This window comes from Thamnophis elegans, chromosome 1 (genome assembly GCF_009769535.1).
Source record: "Thamnophis elegans isolate rThaEle1 chromosome 1, rThaEle1.pri, whole genome shotgun sequence".
NCBI lineage: Eukaryota > Metazoa > Chordata > Lepidosauria > Squamata > Colubridae > Thamnophis > Thamnophis elegans.
In genome coordinates, this window is record NC_045541.1 from 78381245 (window position 1) to 78401279 (window position 20035).

At 38.2% G+C, this 20035-nt stretch overlaps 1 protein-coding gene across 1 annotated transcript in view; it reads left to right on the forward strand.

Annotated features, from left to right (window-relative positions):
• LOC116505519 (mucin-5B-like) overlaps nt 1–20035 on the forward strand; it is a 71081-nt gene that overhangs the window by 14617 nt on the left and 36429 nt on the right. The window contains exons 8-26 of the mRNA XM_032212783.1: nt 211–336; nt 1923–2040; nt 2921–3059; nt 3740–3850; nt 4978–5047; nt 7325–7462; nt 7558–7722; nt 8383–8477; nt 9067–9193; nt 10962–11214; nt 11585–11637; nt 12422–12522; nt 12904–13055; nt 14628–14766; nt 14867–14980; nt 16101–16280; nt 18377–18616; nt 19167–19323; nt 19869–19997. Coding sequence (XP_032068674.1) covers nt 211–336; nt 1923–2040; nt 2921–3059; nt 3740–3850; nt 4978–5047; nt 7325–7462; nt 7558–7722; nt 8383–8477; nt 9067–9193; nt 10962–11214; nt 11585–11637; nt 12422–12522; nt 12904–13055; nt 14628–14766; nt 14867–14980; nt 16101–16280; nt 18377–18616; nt 19167–19323; nt 19869–19997 — 2607 coding nt within the window. The remainder of the gene's footprint in view (nt 1–210; nt 337–1922; nt 2041–2920; nt 3060–3739; nt 3851–4977; nt 5048–7324; nt 7463–7557; nt 7723–8382; nt 8478–9066; nt 9194–10961; nt 11215–11584; nt 11638–12421; nt 12523–12903; nt 13056–14627; nt 14767–14866; nt 14981–16100; nt 16281–18376; nt 18617–19166; nt 19324–19868; nt 19998–20035) is intronic.

Sequence of the window (20035 nt, forward strand, 5' to 3'; positions counted from 1 at the left end):
ATGATTAAGATGCAATTGTCCTGTTATCAGGGATGTCTTATCTCATGTATCTTTGTTAATTGCTGAGAGTTCTTTTAAATTATGGCATGTTGCAAGTCTAATGAAGAACATGATACACACATATTACTGATAATGATTCTCTGTCCAGCTTATTTTTATGACCACCATGCTGTGTGGAGAACTGACCTTGTCTTACTGTTTTTATTTCAGCAATATCATGCTCTTCGGGTATGCAATATCAAGAATGTGGATCACCTTGTGCAAATACTTGTACTAATTCTGAAAGATCTCATATCTGTGAAGATCACTGTGTAGACGGCTGCTTTTGTCCACCAGGTGAGCTGCCATCTTCAGCGTAAATTATTCTGTTACCAAGGGGGGAAGGAATTGTGAGGATATGGAGCTGGCTACAGCACGGAAACTGCTTTGGTCGTGCTGATCGATGATCTCTGGCGAGCCAGATAGGGTCAGATAGGGGTCAGTCCTCTATCCTAGTGCTCCTTGACCTCTCAGCGGCCTTCGATACCATCGACCATGGTATCCTTCTGCGACGGTTACGAGAGGTGGGAGTGGGAGGCACCGTTCTTCAGTGGTTCTCCTCCTACCTCTCGGACAGGTCGCAGTCAGTGTTGGTCGGATGACAGAGGTCGACCCCTAGGCCCCTCAATTATGGGGTGCCGCAGGGCTTGGTCCTGTCCCCCCTCCTATTTAACATCTACATGAAGCCGCTGGGTGAGATCATACGGCGGTACGGGATTAAATACCACCAATACGCAGACGATACACAATTGTATCTGTCCACCCCGTGCCAACTCAGTGAAGCAGTAGAAGTGATGGGCCAGTGCCTGGAGGCTGTCAGGGTCTGGATGGGAACGAACAAGCTTGCACTCAATCCCGATAAGACCGAATGGCTATTGATGTTCCCTCCCAAAGATTGGCAAATTATTCCATCTCTCAGTCTGGGGGGTGAAATTATACGCCCCTCAGAGAGAGTTTGCAATTTGGGAGTCCTCCTGGATCCACAGCTGACTTTAGATCACCAGTTGTCGGCTGTTACCAGGGAGGTCTTTGCCCAGGTTCTCCTGGTGCACCAATTGCAACCCTACCTGGACCGGGAGGCACTTCAGACAGTCACTCACGCCCTTGTCACCTCAAGACTGGATTACTGTAATGCGCTTTACATGGGGCTGCCCTTGAAAAGTGTTTGAAGACTTCAGCTAGTCCAGAATGCAGCCGCGCGAGCGATTGTGGGTGCACCTAGGTACACCCACGTTACACCTATCCTCCGCGAGCTGCACTGGCTGCCCATTGGTCTCTGGACTCGCTTCAAGGTGCTAGTCGCTACTTATAAAGCCCTACATGGCATCAGACCTGGGTACCTGAGAGACCGTCTCCTGCCAATTACCTCCCAAAGACCAATTCGATCGCACAGGCTTGGCCTTCTCCGGGTTCCATCTGCCAGCCAATGCCTTCTCTGTTGCTGCTCCAGGTCTCTGGAACGAGCTTGCCGTGGAGATCCGGACCCTTGCTACCCTCCCGGCCTTCCGTAAAGCTACTAAGTCCTGGCTGTTCCGGCAGGCTGGGGGTTGTTGAAGTACCCACCCCCGTTTCAATTGTGTCTGTTGTGGATTTTTAATATTGTTTGTATTGTCTTATTTATCCCCCCCCCCTGTTTATTGTGAGCCGCCTGGGGTCCTTCGGGAGTGGGCGGCATACAAAACCAATAAACCTAACCTATTAAACCTAAGTATGTATACTGTACTACTGTGCCACAAACACAATAATAAAATAGTACTGTCTATTATATATACTCCCTTCTGAACTTTCTAAAAAGAAATTTGTGTAAAAGAATTTTAATGAAAATGAAATGAAACTGTATTGGCACAGGTTGAAAATCCATTATGATTTATTTTTCCCCATAGGAACTGTTTTGGATGACATCAATGGCAAAGCCTGCATCCCTTTTGAGCAATGTTCCTGCATTTATAATGGAGAATCCTATTCTCCAGGGATGACATATTCAGATCCATGCCGTTCCTGGTAATTAATATCTTTTGGTACATTCAACCAATGCTTTGTGCAGGGATCTAGTTTTCCTCGGTGATGTCAATATTTTTTAATTTGTAATTCCTGATTTTAGGCTCTGATCTAAAGTCCATACTTCCATTTAACCTTTCAGATTGCATATATTACTTCTGGCTATTAACCTATCCTTCAGACTAGTTCAAAAGAAAGATTCTGCTGGATTTTTGAATTTAGCTGGGTAACTAAAGAACAGCACTTAACTAATAAACATATTGTTAAACTAAGACTTTTTAGGAGAAAGAAGAAAACGGATTCCACCTTTTGCCAGTATTGCTCACTGTGACTGTCAAAAACTTTGCAAGATCAGAGACAAAGGCTTTCGCACACTTGCAGCTATTACCTCTCCTGGTAATTGTTCCAAATGTACAGTAGAAGACAACACATATTTTTATTAGTTGATAAATATTTAGAAATCTCAAAAAGAATGGCAAAATATTGCTCAATCATAGTTGCAATACGGAAACATTAAGCACTGTCATATCGTTCCATGCTGGAAGATAAGCTATATATTTTTCTCTTTAATATTTAAGTGTATAGTTTCACATTAATGTTTGATATTATATTTTGTCTGGCAGCATAAATAAATAAACCTACATGTAAACGTTTGTTGCATTCTATTAGTTTTTGAGAAATGAAGCTATGATCATGTAGTAGATCATGCCTAACATAGCTTTTGAATTTACAAGATAATATTCATTGACTCAATCAAACTAAGTTTCTACATTTATATATTCAGAATGGGGATTTAATTGATACCATAGCAAAATAATACAAGTTAAGTAAAGTACTTTTCCTTCAAAGTTAAATCCCTAATTTTAGATTCTCTCTCCTCCAGTGTGTGCAGTGGTGGTGCGTGGAATTGCACAGAGCTTCCTTGTCGTGGTATTTGCTCAATAGAAGGAGGATCACATATCTCCACCTATGATGAAGTGTGGTATAATTTCCATGGAAAGTGTACTTATATTCTAACTAAGGCAAGTCATCTAAGATTTCACATTAGCAAAAATGTCTTTAGGTACACAACCTAAACCTGAGCTTCTATTTTTGGAATCATAAAATTATATGTATTGTTCCGGATGTCAATTCATTGGCTATAAATATGACATGTGATTTATCCATTTTCTATTTCTAGATTTTATTTATATCTTGCAGCTTTCCCTATAAAATGGTAGTTTTCTTTTACATTTGTACATGAAATAGAGGAGCTCTTGGGTGATGGAGAAGAACTTCACCAAGCTATTGTTTTCTTTCCAGGAAATGTAAATGATAACCATTTAAAACTGATTAATTAATTACTATATTAGTGGGATTAATTAATTACTATATTAGTGGGATCCAAAAGCTGATAGAACTCTGTATGCTACTCAGTAAAGTGATTTAATAATGAAAACTAAATTAAGCTAGCTAGGAAGAGCCTGAACAATTCGGGAAATGCTCTAACTTAATCTGGCTCTTCAGTTCTTTGTTCTAATAAAATTATGAAAAAGAAAATAAATGAGAATTTCCTGTTTTTCCAACCAAACAGACTCAAATTATTCCCTTTCTTTGCAAAGTCAAAAAATTACTATAGAAGTTATTCCGAAATGTTTTTAAAGTAACATCCTTGAAATCTGTCTATTTTGTTATTATCTTTTTCCTGGTCTCTCTTCCCCAGATGTGTGACGAAGAAACCTTTACTGTTCTTGGTGAGCTTGGGCCATGTGGCATCACAGATTCTGAGAGCTGCTTAAAATCGGTGACTCTAAGCATCAATGGAGGAGAAACTGTAAGAACCGTAATGAATCAAAATGGCTCTGGTGCCATTGAATTCAGAATCTGCATGTAATCATTAGGCTTGCCTACCAATCTAAAAAGTACCTTTTGCTGACAAAATCATGATATATCTAATAAGCAGAATTCACTTCTTTTTTTATATTTAAACAAGAATTTCATTGCTAGAAGTAAAATGAAGCAGCTTTGAAACTTTGGATTACAGCAGTTAAATTTCCTTTTCCTCTTAAGTTAATAGTTCAGTTAAATTCCTGTCAACAAATAAACCAAATTAAATTAAATAATTTATTTAAATATGAATTGATGAGAAGAGACAATTTTACTTAACACTTGTAATGTCTCTCCCTTCTTACCTTTCCTTCTGCCTACTTTCCCTCCCTTCCCATATAATTCATTTGCAAACATATTCACATCGATATGTATATGAATAACATTAATATGTAGCTGTTAATGTACTCTTGAGGAAAACAAAATAAAACACTGTGTGGAATTGGACATTGCTCACTCCTGCTCACAGACCATTCCCCTTCAAAAAAGGGAAAAATGGCTTCCAATAGTTTCTGTCACCTCTAAAAATCTACCTGAAGAGTTGAAAGATACTTTGGAAGAGCATAGGAAATATCACAGTAGATTACCAAAAGAATTGTTCATGGAGGATGAATTTGCATATGATAGGATGAATGGTAACTGTTTTATAAATCCTGCCCTGTACACATTTCCAGAAGCCGTAAACTTCTCTTTACTGTAATGAAAGGATTGGAGAGAGTTAGATATTTAGTGCTTTGAATCTCTCTCTCTCTCTCTCTCTCTCTCTCTCTCTCTCTCTCTCTCTCTCTCTCTCTCTCTCTCTCTCTCTCTCACACACACACACACACACACACACACACACACACACACACAGAGTGAACATAGCTCAGACTTATTTCTTTATTCTACAGATTCATCTGCAGATTAGTTTGTTGTTACAGAGTTTTGACATCTTCTACCCTTTCTGTTTATTATGGCCTTTACTGAATGACCAGAGTAGTGTTTTTTTCATGATAGAAAGATAATTTCGTATTTCTATTTATCAGTTTTTAAGATAATGAACCTATTGATTATTTCTTCCTTTTTACTCACCAGTATGCTGCAATCAACGATCAAGGCAAAGTAATGGTTAATGGGATGTCTACTCAGCTGCCTATCTCAGTAGGTATGTAGCTCATTAGAAATATCTGACTGTGCAGAAGGAAGAGTTTTAAATCTTAAATGTACTCAGCATATCAAATTTGGTTTGGTATCAGACTGACAACTGTGTTTGCTGTTCTGGAAAACGAATTCTTTTGGAAAGGAAAGCTCACTATCCATGCCTCAATCTTAGTCAGCCTCTGAACATATGCAGCTTTTAAAAGACTTTACAAACCTCAGCTCTACAGATTAGGGCAATCAATTGATTAAGGCAGTGGTCCCCAACCTTTTTATCCCCGCGGACCAGTCAGCCTTTGATAATTTTACCGTGGCCCGCTGAGCGCGCGCAGGGGTGGGGGGGCGTTGTTCGCGACGACACATTGATTGTTTATATATCAGATTGTTTTGATTAAACAACTTTTATTTTATTGTATTTAAACATGCCTTACAAAATAAAATACAATTACATAAATATAAAGTGCAAGGCTACGCTACTAGCGCTGTCTACGCTAGCCCTACATAGCTGCGCAGGCGCTCTTAGGTTTTTTTCAGGAATCGGCCAGCGCTGAAGCGCTGAAAAGGAATGAGAAGGGCGGCGCTGGACACAGGGGGGCGGGGGGCCGCTGGTGACGTCAGAGTGCCACCAGTGGTCCAGTAATACCCCTTGTGCCAGTTAGCCCTAATTTGCATACAGAAAGAAACTATGGCCCCCGGCCGCTGCAGCGATCATGGCCCCCGGCCGCTGCAGCGATCATGGCCCCCGGCCGCTGCGCGGCCCGGTGCCAGGTACTCCACGGCCCGGCACCGGTCCGCGGACCGGGGGTTGGGGATCACTGGATTAAGGGACCTGTCTCAAAAAGCATTTTTTTAAATCTGTACTTCATCGGATTCCCAATTTATTTCCAAACACAGTTCAAATTCTGGATAATATTTTGCTAAACTTTTGCTGCAGTGTTATTTGTGAGGTTGATGCATATCTGCTGAAGAATTCACTTTATTTTTCTGTTAGTGTCACTACAAATTCCTCAAAGATTGGTTAAGCAATGCTATAGGTAATCTAACCTACATCTTTAACAGTTTTGGTCCACCAGTAAACTAGTGAAAAATCTGGATTTTTAAAACCACCCTACCAGAGAAATAGAGTGGTAACTCCTGTGCAACCTTTATCCATTTGAGTGATTTGGGAACTGGGGTGAAATCCTTCTACTTTAAGTAGACCTTATGCTACACTTGTTAACAGAGTCACTATGAGCAGCCATATAAATTTGCTTATTAAGTAAATAAAATAGATAATAAATAAAACCAATTAAAATCATAAAGTGGGTAACTAAAGAAAAAGGTAATATTTTTTTTAAAGTTATTGCTGACCAACTTTTACCTGACTTGTAGAATGTGAGTCAAGAGTAACAGCCACTATGCTACTATAGCTTTATCATAACAACAGCTGCAACAGAGAACCAAACTTTAGAAAGTCGTGGAAAGGAAGTTTTGTTTTAGGCTGGGTGCTGTGCCTGCATAGATGTGAATGTTGATTCTATAAATCTGTAAATTGTATCAAGGTTTTCAAAAAGTCTATATGCCCTGTAAATTCTGCCCACAAAAAGAAAAATGTCTTGGGGTTGCTTTCTTACCATGAGGAAGTGGGGTGAAGAAACAGACCAATTAGACAGTAGGATGCTTTATTAACTGTGGGTTCAAATAGAATAGCTGGCCATTACCATAGCCAACACTGAAAGAAGAACTACCGTGTTTCTCTGAAAATAAGACAGGGTCTTATTTTCTTTTGACCCCTGAAGTAAGCACTTGGCCTTATTTTCAGGGAGGTCTTATTTTTTGAGGTGCAGGAGGTGGCGAACATGGTCACCTCATGGCTGTTGCTGTATTTTCAGGGGAGGCTTATTTTAGTCTGTGTGCTCAAAAGCCCAATTGGGCTTATTATATGGGGGGGGGTCTTATTTTCAGGGAAACAGGGAATTAACCAGAAAAGTTTAATGCTGGTTTGTTTATAGCCAATTTGTAGGTGGGAGACAAAGAGCTGAAGGCAACCATGTAAAACAATATGCTAGACTCTTAACTAATTCAGTGAAATGTGCTGTGTGTATCATATCATTGGGATGATAGTTGAACACATGGTAAAAGTAATTATACCAGGGTTTGTTTGTTTTTTGTAATCAAGCTCTATACTATAGTCCCAGTTCACCAATGTGGTAGTAGCAAATGACTACCCAAAATTTAGCTCCTCCTCTCCTGAAGAACTGCAAGTGCTGATTTATTCAGAATGGCATTTATTCTTTCCCCATAGCTAATGTAACAATCTTCCAGCCTTCACATTCCTTCATCGTTCTGGAAACAAATTTTGGCCTTCAGCTCGTGATCCAGATTAAACCCTTGCTACAGTTATTCATTTATCTGGATCCATCTTTCCAAGGGAGAATGTGTGGTAAGGAATATTTCAAAATTCTATGCCTTTCCTAGGTTCAGAGAGTGCATTTTGTTATTTTGCCATCATTCAAATTATAAAATTTCCTTTTAAAGGCCTCTGTGGCAACTTTAACCATAACCAGAGAGATGACTTCAAAACCTTAAATGGTTTGATAGAAGGAACAGCAACTGCATTTGCTAATACCTGGAAAACTATAGCTTCCTGTGACAACATTAAACAGCATTTTAACGATCCTTGCACCGTGAGCACTGAAAATGGTGGGTAGAATTACTTCAAAATAGCCATTATTTAAAACAATTCTTCTCAATTTCTTCTACATAGCTGTTAATGGAAAACTCAATAGAAATCTTCCAAATTGGGGTGGGGGGGAATACAAGCAGTGCATTGATAACGAGAGTGAAAAATTGGAAAATGTGCAAATTAAGATCTTGTAAACAGAGTTTGAAAAAGAATTAGATGTATGAGGCTGTGGTGGGATTCAAAAAAAATTATTACCAGTTCTGTGGGTGTGGCTTGGTGGGCTTGGCAGGAAAAGGATACTGTAAATTTTCATTCCCTTCCCACTCCAGGCAAGGTTACCGCAAAATCCCTATTTCCTTTCAATCAGCTGGGACTCAGGAGGCATAGAATAGATGGGGAAGGGGTCAGTCAGAGGTGGTATTTACCAATTCTCCAAACTGTTCAAAATTTCCGCTACTGGTTCTTCAGAACTGGTCAGAACCTACTGAATACTTCCTCTGGTATGGGGTAAATCGACTCAAGTTTGTTTCACTCATTTTCAGATGTGGCTATAGTTGTCTGAATTAGCAAGCTAATAAAGTGAACATTGAAGCTAGAAATGTAATCTGTGATGAAATTTGCCATGTATCTTTGTAGAAGTGATCCAAAGGATATGGACGTATTGCTTCTCTTTTTAGAAAAATATGCCCATCATTGGTGTGGACTCCTGACTGACCCTGAAGGACCTTTTGCTAAATGCCACCCCTTTGTGTATCCAAGGACATATCATACGGTACTATGATCACCTATTTTAATTAAGAACATTGTTTGGAAAGACATTAACAATGGTAGGAAGTAAGGATCATCCTTTAGGGGAGGGGTGAGCAAATGTTCTTTGTGGCCAGAATCTAGTGAATTTCAGTAGGCTGTTATTGCAGAAAGTTCTGTAAACACCCCCTCCACTTCATGGATCTTCCTGAAGAAAAACAGACTGAATGTCACCCACAGAGCTGTATTTTCAATCTCATGTGTTATATTGCCAAAATGATGTGAAAGCACATTAAATCACTCTACTAACAAAGCCTGACACACCCAGCTAAATGCACTTCAGAAGTTTGACAGACTTAAAAGATTGCCACTGAAATCTGATTTGATGTAAAATTTCAATTTAGCGGTCGGATAGCAGTAGCAACACTTAGACTTATCTACCACTCCATAGTTCTTTACAGCACTCTCTGAGAGGTTTACAGAGTCAGTATGTTGCCCCCAACAATCTGGGTCCTCATTTTACTGACCTTGGAAGGATGGATGGCTGAGTCAACCTTGTAAAAAGAAATGAGATGGAAAGTATTTTTGATTAAGAATATCCTTCCCTTTTCTAGAACTGTATGTTTGATGCCTGTGCTTGTACGATAAGTGAGAAGTGCATGTGTGCTGCCCTCTCTTCCTATGTCAGAGCATGCAGAGCCAAAGGAATTGAACTTGAAGGATGGAGAACCAGCGCTTGTTGTGAGTAATCTGATAGAACCATTCAAGCAAGGAATTTTAGACTTTTTTTAGAGAGGGGTGGTGGTATCTATTCACCATTGAATATGCAATAGACTCTTTCACAACACATGTGATACACATAACCATTTGGAACTTATATAAGTGTGGTTTTCATAAGGGAGGGCTATATACCTGTTTCACCTTAATGGGTAATACATTGATTAGGGAAATAAATAAATATATATCTTGTTGTATTCGGGTCTTTCCCCGTGTAAGATTGAAATTGTCTTGGCAATGTTTTGGCGAGTTCTTACCATCTTCAGGTTAGCTTAAAGCGTGGTTTGTGAGAGTATGTAATTAATACAATTAATACAATTAATACAAACATATTAATATCCAATGGATTCCAAAGAAAAACAATTACCAAGCCTAATCCAAAGAGAGACTCCCCACAAGAACTGAGACACAGAACAGAACAATGGCATCGCCCTCCTCCCTTACATCAAAGGCACCACAGATAAAATCAGAAAAATTCTCCACAAAAATAATATCAAGACAGCCTTCAACACTGACCAAAAAATAGCCAACATCTTAAGAAACCCCCAAAACAAAATCCAGCTAGAAAACCAAGGAGTCTACGAAATACCATGCAAAATCTGCCCTGAAACATACATAGGACAAATGAACAGGAGAATAAATGCATGCATCGCAGAACACAAGAACGCAGTAAAAAAAAAGAAAAAACTTCCTCCCTTTTCCAGCACCTTAAAGCTACAGGACATGAAATTAATCTCCAAAACTGAACACTTCAACAAGAGAATAATTATGGAAGCTATTGAAATAGAGAAACACCCCCACAACATGAATAAACGTGACAATACCGCCCGCCTACCAGACATCTGGAAACCAGCCCTAGTCAACAAACGAGTCCCACCCACCAGCCAGGCCGTTACAATACAAAACAACAACGGACACACAGCCAGCACCAATCAGCACTAATCTACCAATCATGATACAACCACACAGCCAATCAATCCATTTACTGAAACAAAGCCAACACTCCACACACACACACCAAGATTTATAGAAAGACAGGAGCTCCAACCACACTTTAAGCTGAAAACACCAGCCTGAAGAGTACTGGGGATCCTTGGTGCTCTCTGACTTGGTTGTTTTCATATAGATCTTTTAGTACCCAACTAGTTAACCGGTGCTAGAAGGGAATGGCGTTTGCAAATAGATATGGCTTAAAAACATTTTTGGTGCATTTCATACAGTATAAATTGTTCCAGGCTTTTCTCATAACTTTTCATTATTATCTTTTTAAGGCTGCAATATGTGATATATTTTCTTGTTGTTATTCACTGTTATTAATTAATTATTAATTAATTAATGTGATATTATTAATTCAGGTGGTCATTCCCTATTGGCAATTCTAGTTGAAATGACACCGCAATTGTGTTTAAGTTGGGCCAGTCTTATTTAACCTGGACTGGAAAAGCAAATTATTTGACTGCTTATTTGCTCTCTCCTGAGTCTATTTAAGTCTGCAGTATGTTATATATTTTTTTATGATTGTGTTGAATTGTAAATAAACTCTAAACACTAAATATTGTTCTGAATGGATCTTGATTCCTTTCTTCTGCTTTCAGCACAGATGTGGCTCTGTGTATGTTGTTATTCACATATTCTGTGTTGTATTCTTATTTTCTCTTTTAGTTTTATCAAAGACTTGAGATCAACAGCTAAACAATGTACAATAACTATTATTTCTTTTTCTTCCTTCAAGCCAAAGATACTATCTGTCCCAAATCCCTGAATTATAGCTATGAAATTAGTTCTTGCCAACCTACTTGCAAATCACTGAGTGAACCTGATATTACTTGCAACATCAAATTTGTCCCAGTTGATGGCTGTACATGTGAACCTGGAACTTATATGGATGATTCTGAAATATGTGTGCCTGCTAACAAATGTCCCTGCTATTACAAAGGAAGAACCATGCTCTCTGGTGATGTTTACCATGAGTATGGCGTTAAGTGGTAAGAGGATTTTAAGTTACAAAGTAAGCTTGATTATCAAGAATAGATAGAATAGTGTCAGTCTATAATGTTTTCATTTGGTCCCAAGGTTGGGTTTTTTTTGTTTGTTTGTTTGTTTTGCTATAAGGATATAATGACACTGCTTAACATCATAAAGTGCAGAGTTTGGAAGAGCTAAGATTTATTTCATTTACAAGTTTATCCACAAATGTTAAATACTTAATCTTATATCTAGATTATATTAGCTACTCTGCCTTTGAAGTGTTTTTTAGGGTAGAATTGATAATCCGCAGCTTTTCAACTAAAAAAAAAGTTTTAGGAATTCTCAGATAATCTGGACACAATAATCATTCCTATTTCTTTTACTCAGCACTTGTAATCAAGGAAAATTAAGCTGCTATGGTGATGGAGACTCCAAGAAAGGTAAGAAATAAAGAGACATTACCCACATTTACATTTCTTGGTCCATCTTTTCATTTAAGTTGAACCAGCCTAGTTAAAATAGCAATATGTAACGAAGATAATCCAGAAACAAACCAGCATTTTAATATTTTCTATGGTCCTGAACATGGTAACTGCAAGTATGTTCCAAATGGATCTTAGGCCTAGGTAAATACACACAGATTAAACTACAAATTAATATTTTAGTGAGAACCAATTATCTTGTAGATGGATTGATAAAGAAAGCAATTATTACTTGGACCCAAATTGTGTTTAAAGCTAAAATTATATTAGAGATTTCAACATATTTAAAAATGATATAAACAGTAAGCAAATAGAAGTAATTTTCTTTTTTTCATTAGAAAAGTTGGGTATTGGAAAATATAATGCTTGAGAGAAGTGAAGAGGTATAATTCAAGGGCTGATAATGTCCTTTTTAAAACTATTTATTGGCTGTAAATTGCGTACAAAACTAAATGCTGGTTTTCTTGCAAATATTTGGAAACAATAGGCAAAATGTACTCATTTTGAGATGACATGAATTGGACTCAGATTTTCCTTCCTTCCTTCCTTCCTTCCTTCCTTCCTTCCTTCCTTCCTTCCTTCCTTCCTTCCTTCCTCAATAACTCAATTAGAGACTCAATAAAAACTGAAAGTTGATAAGACTTCAATGCAAATGAATAAAGTTAGTTCTTTTGACCCATGATATCTACAGGTATATTTATCTTTTCATGTGATATACCAACTTTTTCTCTCTTCTGGATAGAATGTACTGCTCCAATGGTTTACTTTGACTGCAGAAATGCCACCACTGATAGCAAAGGAGCCGCATGTCAGAAAAGCTGTCAGGCTCTTGATGATCATTGTGTAAGTATTGAGGCCCTTTCTGAGAGAATATATTACAAATCAGAAAAGAGTTCCTTAGACCATAAAGGCATGAATTAATCTTAGACAAGTCACTCCTTGCCCAATTCTTTCTGGAGCCTATTGTTCTATCTTCTTCAGGATCTTTCATTTATCCAGAAACATACTATTACTACCTCAAATACACATATAGATAGAAGAACTTCTGGGTATGGAGTGGAATTATTAATTCAGGTGGTCATTCCCTACGGGCAATTCTAGCTGAATTGACACCACCATTGTGTTTAAATTGAGCCAGCCTTATTTAACCTGGACTGAAAAAGCAAATTATTTGACTGCTTATTTGCTCCCTCCTGAGTCATATTTTCTTCTTGACGCTTACAGTACAATTCAAAGTGTGTCTCCGGTTGCATATGTCCAGACGGGCTAGTGTCAGATGAGAAAGGCGGTTGTATTCCTGTGGACAAGTGCCCATGTGTTCACAATGATGCCACATATCAGCCTGGGGAAAAGATCAAAGTTGACTGTAACAATTGGTACGTATACCTTTTGTTAGATATAAATTCCTAAAGTAAAATGGTTATATTGTCCTTGGGAAAGGACACCCCCCCCCCCAAGACATACAAGGTTGAAAGCAAACTGGCAAGAGTCGTGGTGCATATTTCACCTAAGTACCTGAAACTATAATATAAATATATCACCAGCCAATTTATGTTTGTATTCATTAGTTCTAAATGTATTTTCTATTTTTCAAATCATTTTCTTTCTTGAATCCATGTATTTATTTTTGATTACAGTTTTTTGTTGTTTGTAATCTGGTTGCAAGGGGCAGGAAATTTGGAGCTAATCATAGCTGGGTTGCTAAAATAATTATGATGTTAAACTTAGTTAGGGGATACCTAGATCCAAATCCACCTTCAGCCATGGAAGCGCACAGTGTTACTTTGCTACAGACGTTCCATTTCAATCTAGCTTGTTTCACAAGGTTATTGTGTTCTGTATACTGCTTTGAAAAGGCAGCAAAGGAAGGAAGGAAGGAAGGAAGGAAGGAAGGAAGGAAAGAAGGAAGGAAGGAAGGAAGGAAGGAAGGAAGGAAGGAAGGAAGGAAGGAAGGAATTCAATAATTCTCATTTGCACCATCTCTCATTGAAAAGTACATGGAAATGTGCTTTTGGATGTGAAAATATTTTTAAATGGATGTTATCTTATACATTCTTTAAATCTTATATGTTCTTTATCAGCACCAGTTTTCCTCTGAAAAATACCATTCTCGGTATGACACTTCTTGGGAGCTCTCCAGAATTCCCAACTAGTGTAGCAAGAGTTGAAATAGATTTCAGGAGGATAACAGGTCAGAATAGACCTGTTAGCACAACGTAACTTCATATTCAGTTACTCAGCAACTTTTGTTATGGAACACTGGCTTTCATAACTGAATGGGACAATTTGTCATGGCCAACTCACCACAACCAACTCGCCACGGCTAACTCACCATGGGACAACTTGCTGCAGGAAAATTCAATGAATAATAATAATAAAATGAAGTAAATCCAGAAATATAAGAGTTACAATCATTTCAATGAAAACGTGGTCACCAATAATAAAAGTGACTGAATGAAATTAGTAATACAGGCTTGAATGGCGAGTTGTCCCTCGGCAAGTTGGCTGTGACAAATTGTCTGTGGCAAATTTTCCTAGACCCTCTTCAAAAATAACAAGGAAAATCTATTGATTCAGAACAAATCTGAAAATGGTGTCCATTCTTTTTCTATAGTACAGAATGGCAACTTTCAAATATAATTTAATTTTCTTTCTAAAGTTCTTTACATTAAAGTTCAATTCCTTTGCTTTTTTTTTACTTTTATGGTTTCTTAATTTCTTGGATGAATTTAAGGCATTTACAATACTGTCTCAATTTCTTTTCTTTCCTATCCCATATACTTGCCTCTTCACACATAGTCTATGACTAAGTTCATGAAATAATTATTTAGCTGAACTCTACACAACTAAAATATATTCTAATACATGAACAATGTACACAAAATTGCTTTAATGGGTACAAATAGGAAAATTATTCTTAAAATGCACTTTCCCTTCTCTTATTTTAGTACATGTAAGAACAGGATCTGGCAATGTACCATGGAGACGTGCCTATCAACCTGTGCTGTTTATGGAGATGGACATTATAGCACCTTTGATGGCAAGCGTTATATTTTCAATGGGCAATGTGAATATACACTCTTGCAGGTATCAAGCATTGCTTTCTTGTTTTCACTGGAGAAGCTGTCTGGATCTAACACAGAAAGCAATATTTTGTTTGGTCTAATTCTATCTCCTTCCTTCTTAGGATTATTGTGGCCAGAACAGTTCCACCCAGGGGTCATTCCGAATCATCAGTGAAAATATTCCTTGTGGCACCACTGGCACCACTTGTACTAAATCTATTAAAATATTCTTCAAAGTGAGTAACATTGCTGCAGCATTGATGATCTACCATTAACTCCCTGGTATTCCCTCCTCCCCCCAAAAAATCTTCCAAAATAACTTTTTTTTAAACTAAAGATGATGGTATAGTTAGCTCCTTTATGCAACTATTTTCATTCAGCACATGGAGGGCCATCTAAACAGCATTATGGGCTCTGAGCAAAGCAGTCTTCTGGGGGCCCTATGACAACTACTCAGAGGAATAAAAATGTAAATGGTCGATAAAATTAAACATATATTCATTTTATTGGCACTTCCAACAAAATCAATGTTGGCATGGGGCCCCAGTGCTCGTGGAGTCCACAGGCAACTGCCCATAAGGCCCATGTATTAAGACAGCCCTGGCACATTGAGTGTTACATTTGGGATACTGTCATAGTTATTCCCCCTGTTTCGTGCCAAATTATAAGTGGGCAAACAAAGAAAGAATGGTAAACTGGTTTAATTCTTGTGTGAAATTCAAAACAACATGTCAAATATCCTATTGAACGTGTATAATACCTAGACTTCCCTAGAAATGCCCTTTGCATTCCAACAGTTTTAAAGACACTGAAGATATAGTTAGGAAACTAGTTAGTGCAAATAGAATTTCATTTAAGGCACTATTAATAGATACATGAATTGCCTTGAGGAACAGGAGAAAAGCTGCTACAAGACAATGCTCAGATAACCTGTGTCCTGGATAGGACTATAATTGAGAAAGTGACTCATACAAGACCTTCCTTGTTTTCATGGACATGAAAGCAGGGAAAAAGCAGATTCAGACTTACAAGATTTTGTTTCTGCAACCTTAATAATAAAAATAGTTTAGCCTGCATAAGTTTGATTTCCTAGTCTGGTCTAGTTCAAAGAGCTCATTACTACCATTGCTGTAACTATCCTCACAGAAACTGTAAAGTCCGATGTTGTTCTTCCCTATTCTATATATTCTTTTTATTAACTGGATGACGCAGTTGATATTTATTTAAGGAAATATTCAGCTTTTGTCTACCCTATTGGCTAATAAAATTTCTGTTGTGCATATTTTTTGATCAATAACTCAAAAAGCGGCTTTGGAAAATTTTCATTGTTCCCTATTATTTTTTCAATTCTTCCAGAACTATGAAGTGATACTTAATGAAGAGCAAGTTAAAACAGTAGAAAGAGAGGGTGGAGGTCAGATACCAATTAGAAAGTATCAAATGGGCAACTACATGATGATTGAGATTCATAAAGGATTAATTGTCTTATGGGACAAGGAAACAACCGTAAATGTCATACTTGGTGCAGAATACAAGGTGAGATAAAACTTTAAAGACATATCTATTTCTTTATTGCATAATCTATTAAAGAGTTTGGTAAGGCTGCTTGATAGGCACATGGTTTTGAGTGTCTAACAATCAACAAAATGATATACAGTAATTAAAAACTTTGCAACAACAGCAAAGATACACTCACCAAACAAAACCCAACAGCAACAAACCAGGCTCACCCCTTGCCTAAATGATGCTAGGATTCCTTGGAGTCACTCTGCCAAACGGTACACAAATAAAATATCAAATCTTGAGGCAAGGGGTATGTTCCATAGGGCGGTTCCTACAACGGAGAATGCATATTTCCTGGGTCCCATTAAGTAATATATAATAGAGAGGACTTGGAGCACATCTTGTGGGAGAAAGCAGAAGTAACTGGAAACAAGAGAAGAAGGAGGTCTGGAACAGCTAATTGGAGAGATTGGTTAGAGTCACAGATTCTCCTATATGAGGGGTGTCAAATTCAAGGCCCGTGGGCTGGATCTGGCTCGCAGGGCGCTTGGAAACAGTGAAGGACCAGGCCGTGGTGCCTCTGCCAGCGAAAACAGAGCTTGAGAGGGCCATGTGTGGCCTCCTGAGCTCCGTTTCTCTGGCAGAGGATTGCACGAGGCCATCACAGCTGAAAACAGTGCTCACAAGGGCTGCATGGGGTCCTCTGGGGCTCTGTTTTCACTGGCAGAGGGTTGCAGAGGCTATCACAGCCAGAAATGGAGCTCAGGTCGGGAGACTGTTTTCCTGGCAGAGTACACAGGCCACCAAAGGTGCCCCCAACACGAGTGATGTCGAGCTGGCCATGGCCACCCTGGCCACGCCAACTCCAGCCCCAGAGGTCAAACACAACCCTGATTTGGATACTGTATTTTCTACATTTTTTTTTAGAAAATGTGTATTCATTCCTTAGCTCCCTAACTCTCTGTCTAAAGTCCTCGTCAAAATGGTTTAAAATTTAATGCACAAAACAATTGAAGGTTTGAGAAAGGATCCATATATGTGTACATAACTGGAATAGTAAAAATTGTCTTTTCTACCTTGCCTTCTTCCCACTCTTTAAAGATACCACATAGTAAGTTGAGATCCAGCTGAATCAGAAAGAAAATGGCGAGTAGATTGGCTGAGTCCTTGTTTGAAAACATTTTAAAAACATGTCTCTCATGGATGGATTTCCTTAGGTGTTTGGCAACAACTGATATAAATGGAACTGTCTTATTTTAAAAAATCATCTAGATTTTATCTAGGTTTGTAGTCATTAAAATCCCAGTCATGCTGAATGGAAAGGAAGGAATTCTCAAAAAGTGTTCTAAAAGTTAAAAAATCTTCAAAGGATCATAGAAAGAAGTGGGAAATCAGTGAAGATTCTCCCCTATAGCCTGCTTCCAGATCTATAGGATCAAACAGAAGGAACCATTCTACTGGAGTTGGTGGGGAGGATTTATTTATTTATTTATTTTATTTGCCACCCATCTCACTTTGAGGCACTCTGAGTGGCTTACAAATATTAAAGCCAATAAAACCATGAACAATAAATATTCTTAATAATTACAGTTTAAAAGATGGGGAGGAAGAGACCAGGATATGCTGGGGTCTTCTCTTAGCCACCTTCAGCCTGATATATTTCCATTAGGGTCTGAAGCCAAATGGCAGAATAAATCTGCACTAGTCTTTTTGATCCTAAATTAACAATTCTCATAAATGAAATGAAACAAAACTTTTTCCTTCCTTCCTTTTTTCTTTTTTCTTTCTTTTCTTCCTCCCTCCCTCCCTTCCTTTTTCTCTGCATATTTGTTGATTTCTTTGCTAGTTCAGTAATAAATAATAATTTTAGTAACATAATTCAGTTTAGATTATGAACATGATACAAAATCAGTAGTAAATGTCTCAAAATGTAGACATAAGGCCACACACAAGTTTTATTCTTTTACTGAAAGGGTTAAAATAATGTAGTAGGAAGAATAAAGGAAACTTTCCTATTATAAATGAACTTTAGAGTTGGTGATATGTTGATTAATTGAACTGAAAAATCAAGCATTACATGTGTTGCACATTCTCTATAATTCAATTAATTTTTGTGCTCCTTTCTTCAGGGTGGGGTCTGTGGACTGTGTGGGAACAATGATGGAAATGGAGTTAATGACTTTACAACTCGGAGTCGATCTGTAGTAGGTGATGTACTGGAGTTTGGAAACAGTTGGAAGGTATCACCCACATGCCCCGATGCCAAATGTGTCAAGGATCCTTGCACCAAGAATCCTTATAGGAAAGCTTGGTCACAGAAGATGTGCAGCATCATCAACAGTAAAGACTTTGCTGCCTGCCACTCTCAGGTACACCAAACTCTCAGAGCAGATTTTTCAAAGGAGATCATTCTTTCAGGTGACAATCGCCTGTCTATCTGTCTGCATACCTACCTACCTACTGGTTGTCCTGAATTACAACCTTTCATTTAATGATGGTTTGAAGTTATGATGTCCTCAGAAAAAGTTCCTTATGACATGTTCTGAAAGTTACAACCTTTCACAACACCCCAGAGGTCAAATTATTGCAATTTGGGCACTTGGTAACTAGCTCACATATATGATGGTTGCAGCATTTTGTGGTCATCTTCCCAACCAGCTTCCACAAAGCAAAGTCACTTCAGGGGAGCCAGATTCACATAATGACCATATGATTCATTTAACAGCCGCATCATTTGCTTAAAAAAAAACTGGTTAAAATGTTCATAAACTTGGATCGGATCACTTGACAACTCGCTTAATTACCACGTCCCTTAACAAATTGATTTTAGTTCACCTTTAGTCAATGTTTTGCACAAACGTTTGAGAAAATTGTGCCTAGAAGATCAAAAGATGTAGTGTCTGTTTCATTTCTTCATAGGTGGACCCAACTAAATACTATGAAGCCTGTGTGACTGATTCCTGTGCTTGTGACACTGGGGGAGACTGTAAATGTTTCTGTACAGCTGTAGCTGCATATGCTAAAGTATGTAGTGATCATGGAGTATGTGTATCATGGAGAACACCATCAATTTGCCGTGAGTATCATATATGATTGCATGGACAATGCCAATCCAAAGCTGGGAAGTGAAGTATCAACTTGGAGATTATCTCACCCCCTGAGGATATGACAATGTTCTCATACCATGCCTTATCAAAAAATGCAATGAAGGAAACATCTAGATATTTGTGCAACTATTAATATTTATTAAATCAACAACTGGCCAACCTGTGATGGAAAACAGAAGTCAGACTCATCATGCTAGATGAGGGGTGGGAAACAATGTCCTTTTATGAATTGTCGACTTTGACTCCCAGAATTTCTGAGCCAGCTCAGGAATACTGGGAGTTGAAGTCCACAAGTCATAAAGGGGTCATCATTCCCCATGTCTGTGCTAGACAGACATTACTTCAAGCATTTGAATCAAGTGAGGGCATTATTTCATCTCATGCCTGAGTGGTTATCTTCCAATCATTAAAATGCAGGCATTAAAATGTGATTATTTTCATAGTGACATAAGCTGTAGCATTTCTCAAGAATTGAGATGTCTGATTCTTCATGTTTTTCTCTTTGTTCCCTTAGCCATGTTTTGTGACTATTATAATAAAAAAGGTCAATGTGAATGGCACTACAAATCTTGTGGAGCCCCATGCATGAAGACCTGTAGGAATCCAAGTGGGAGGTGTGCTCATAATTTACCCGGCTTGGAAGGTGAGAAGATGTTTTTTATCATATGTGTGTCAGCTAAT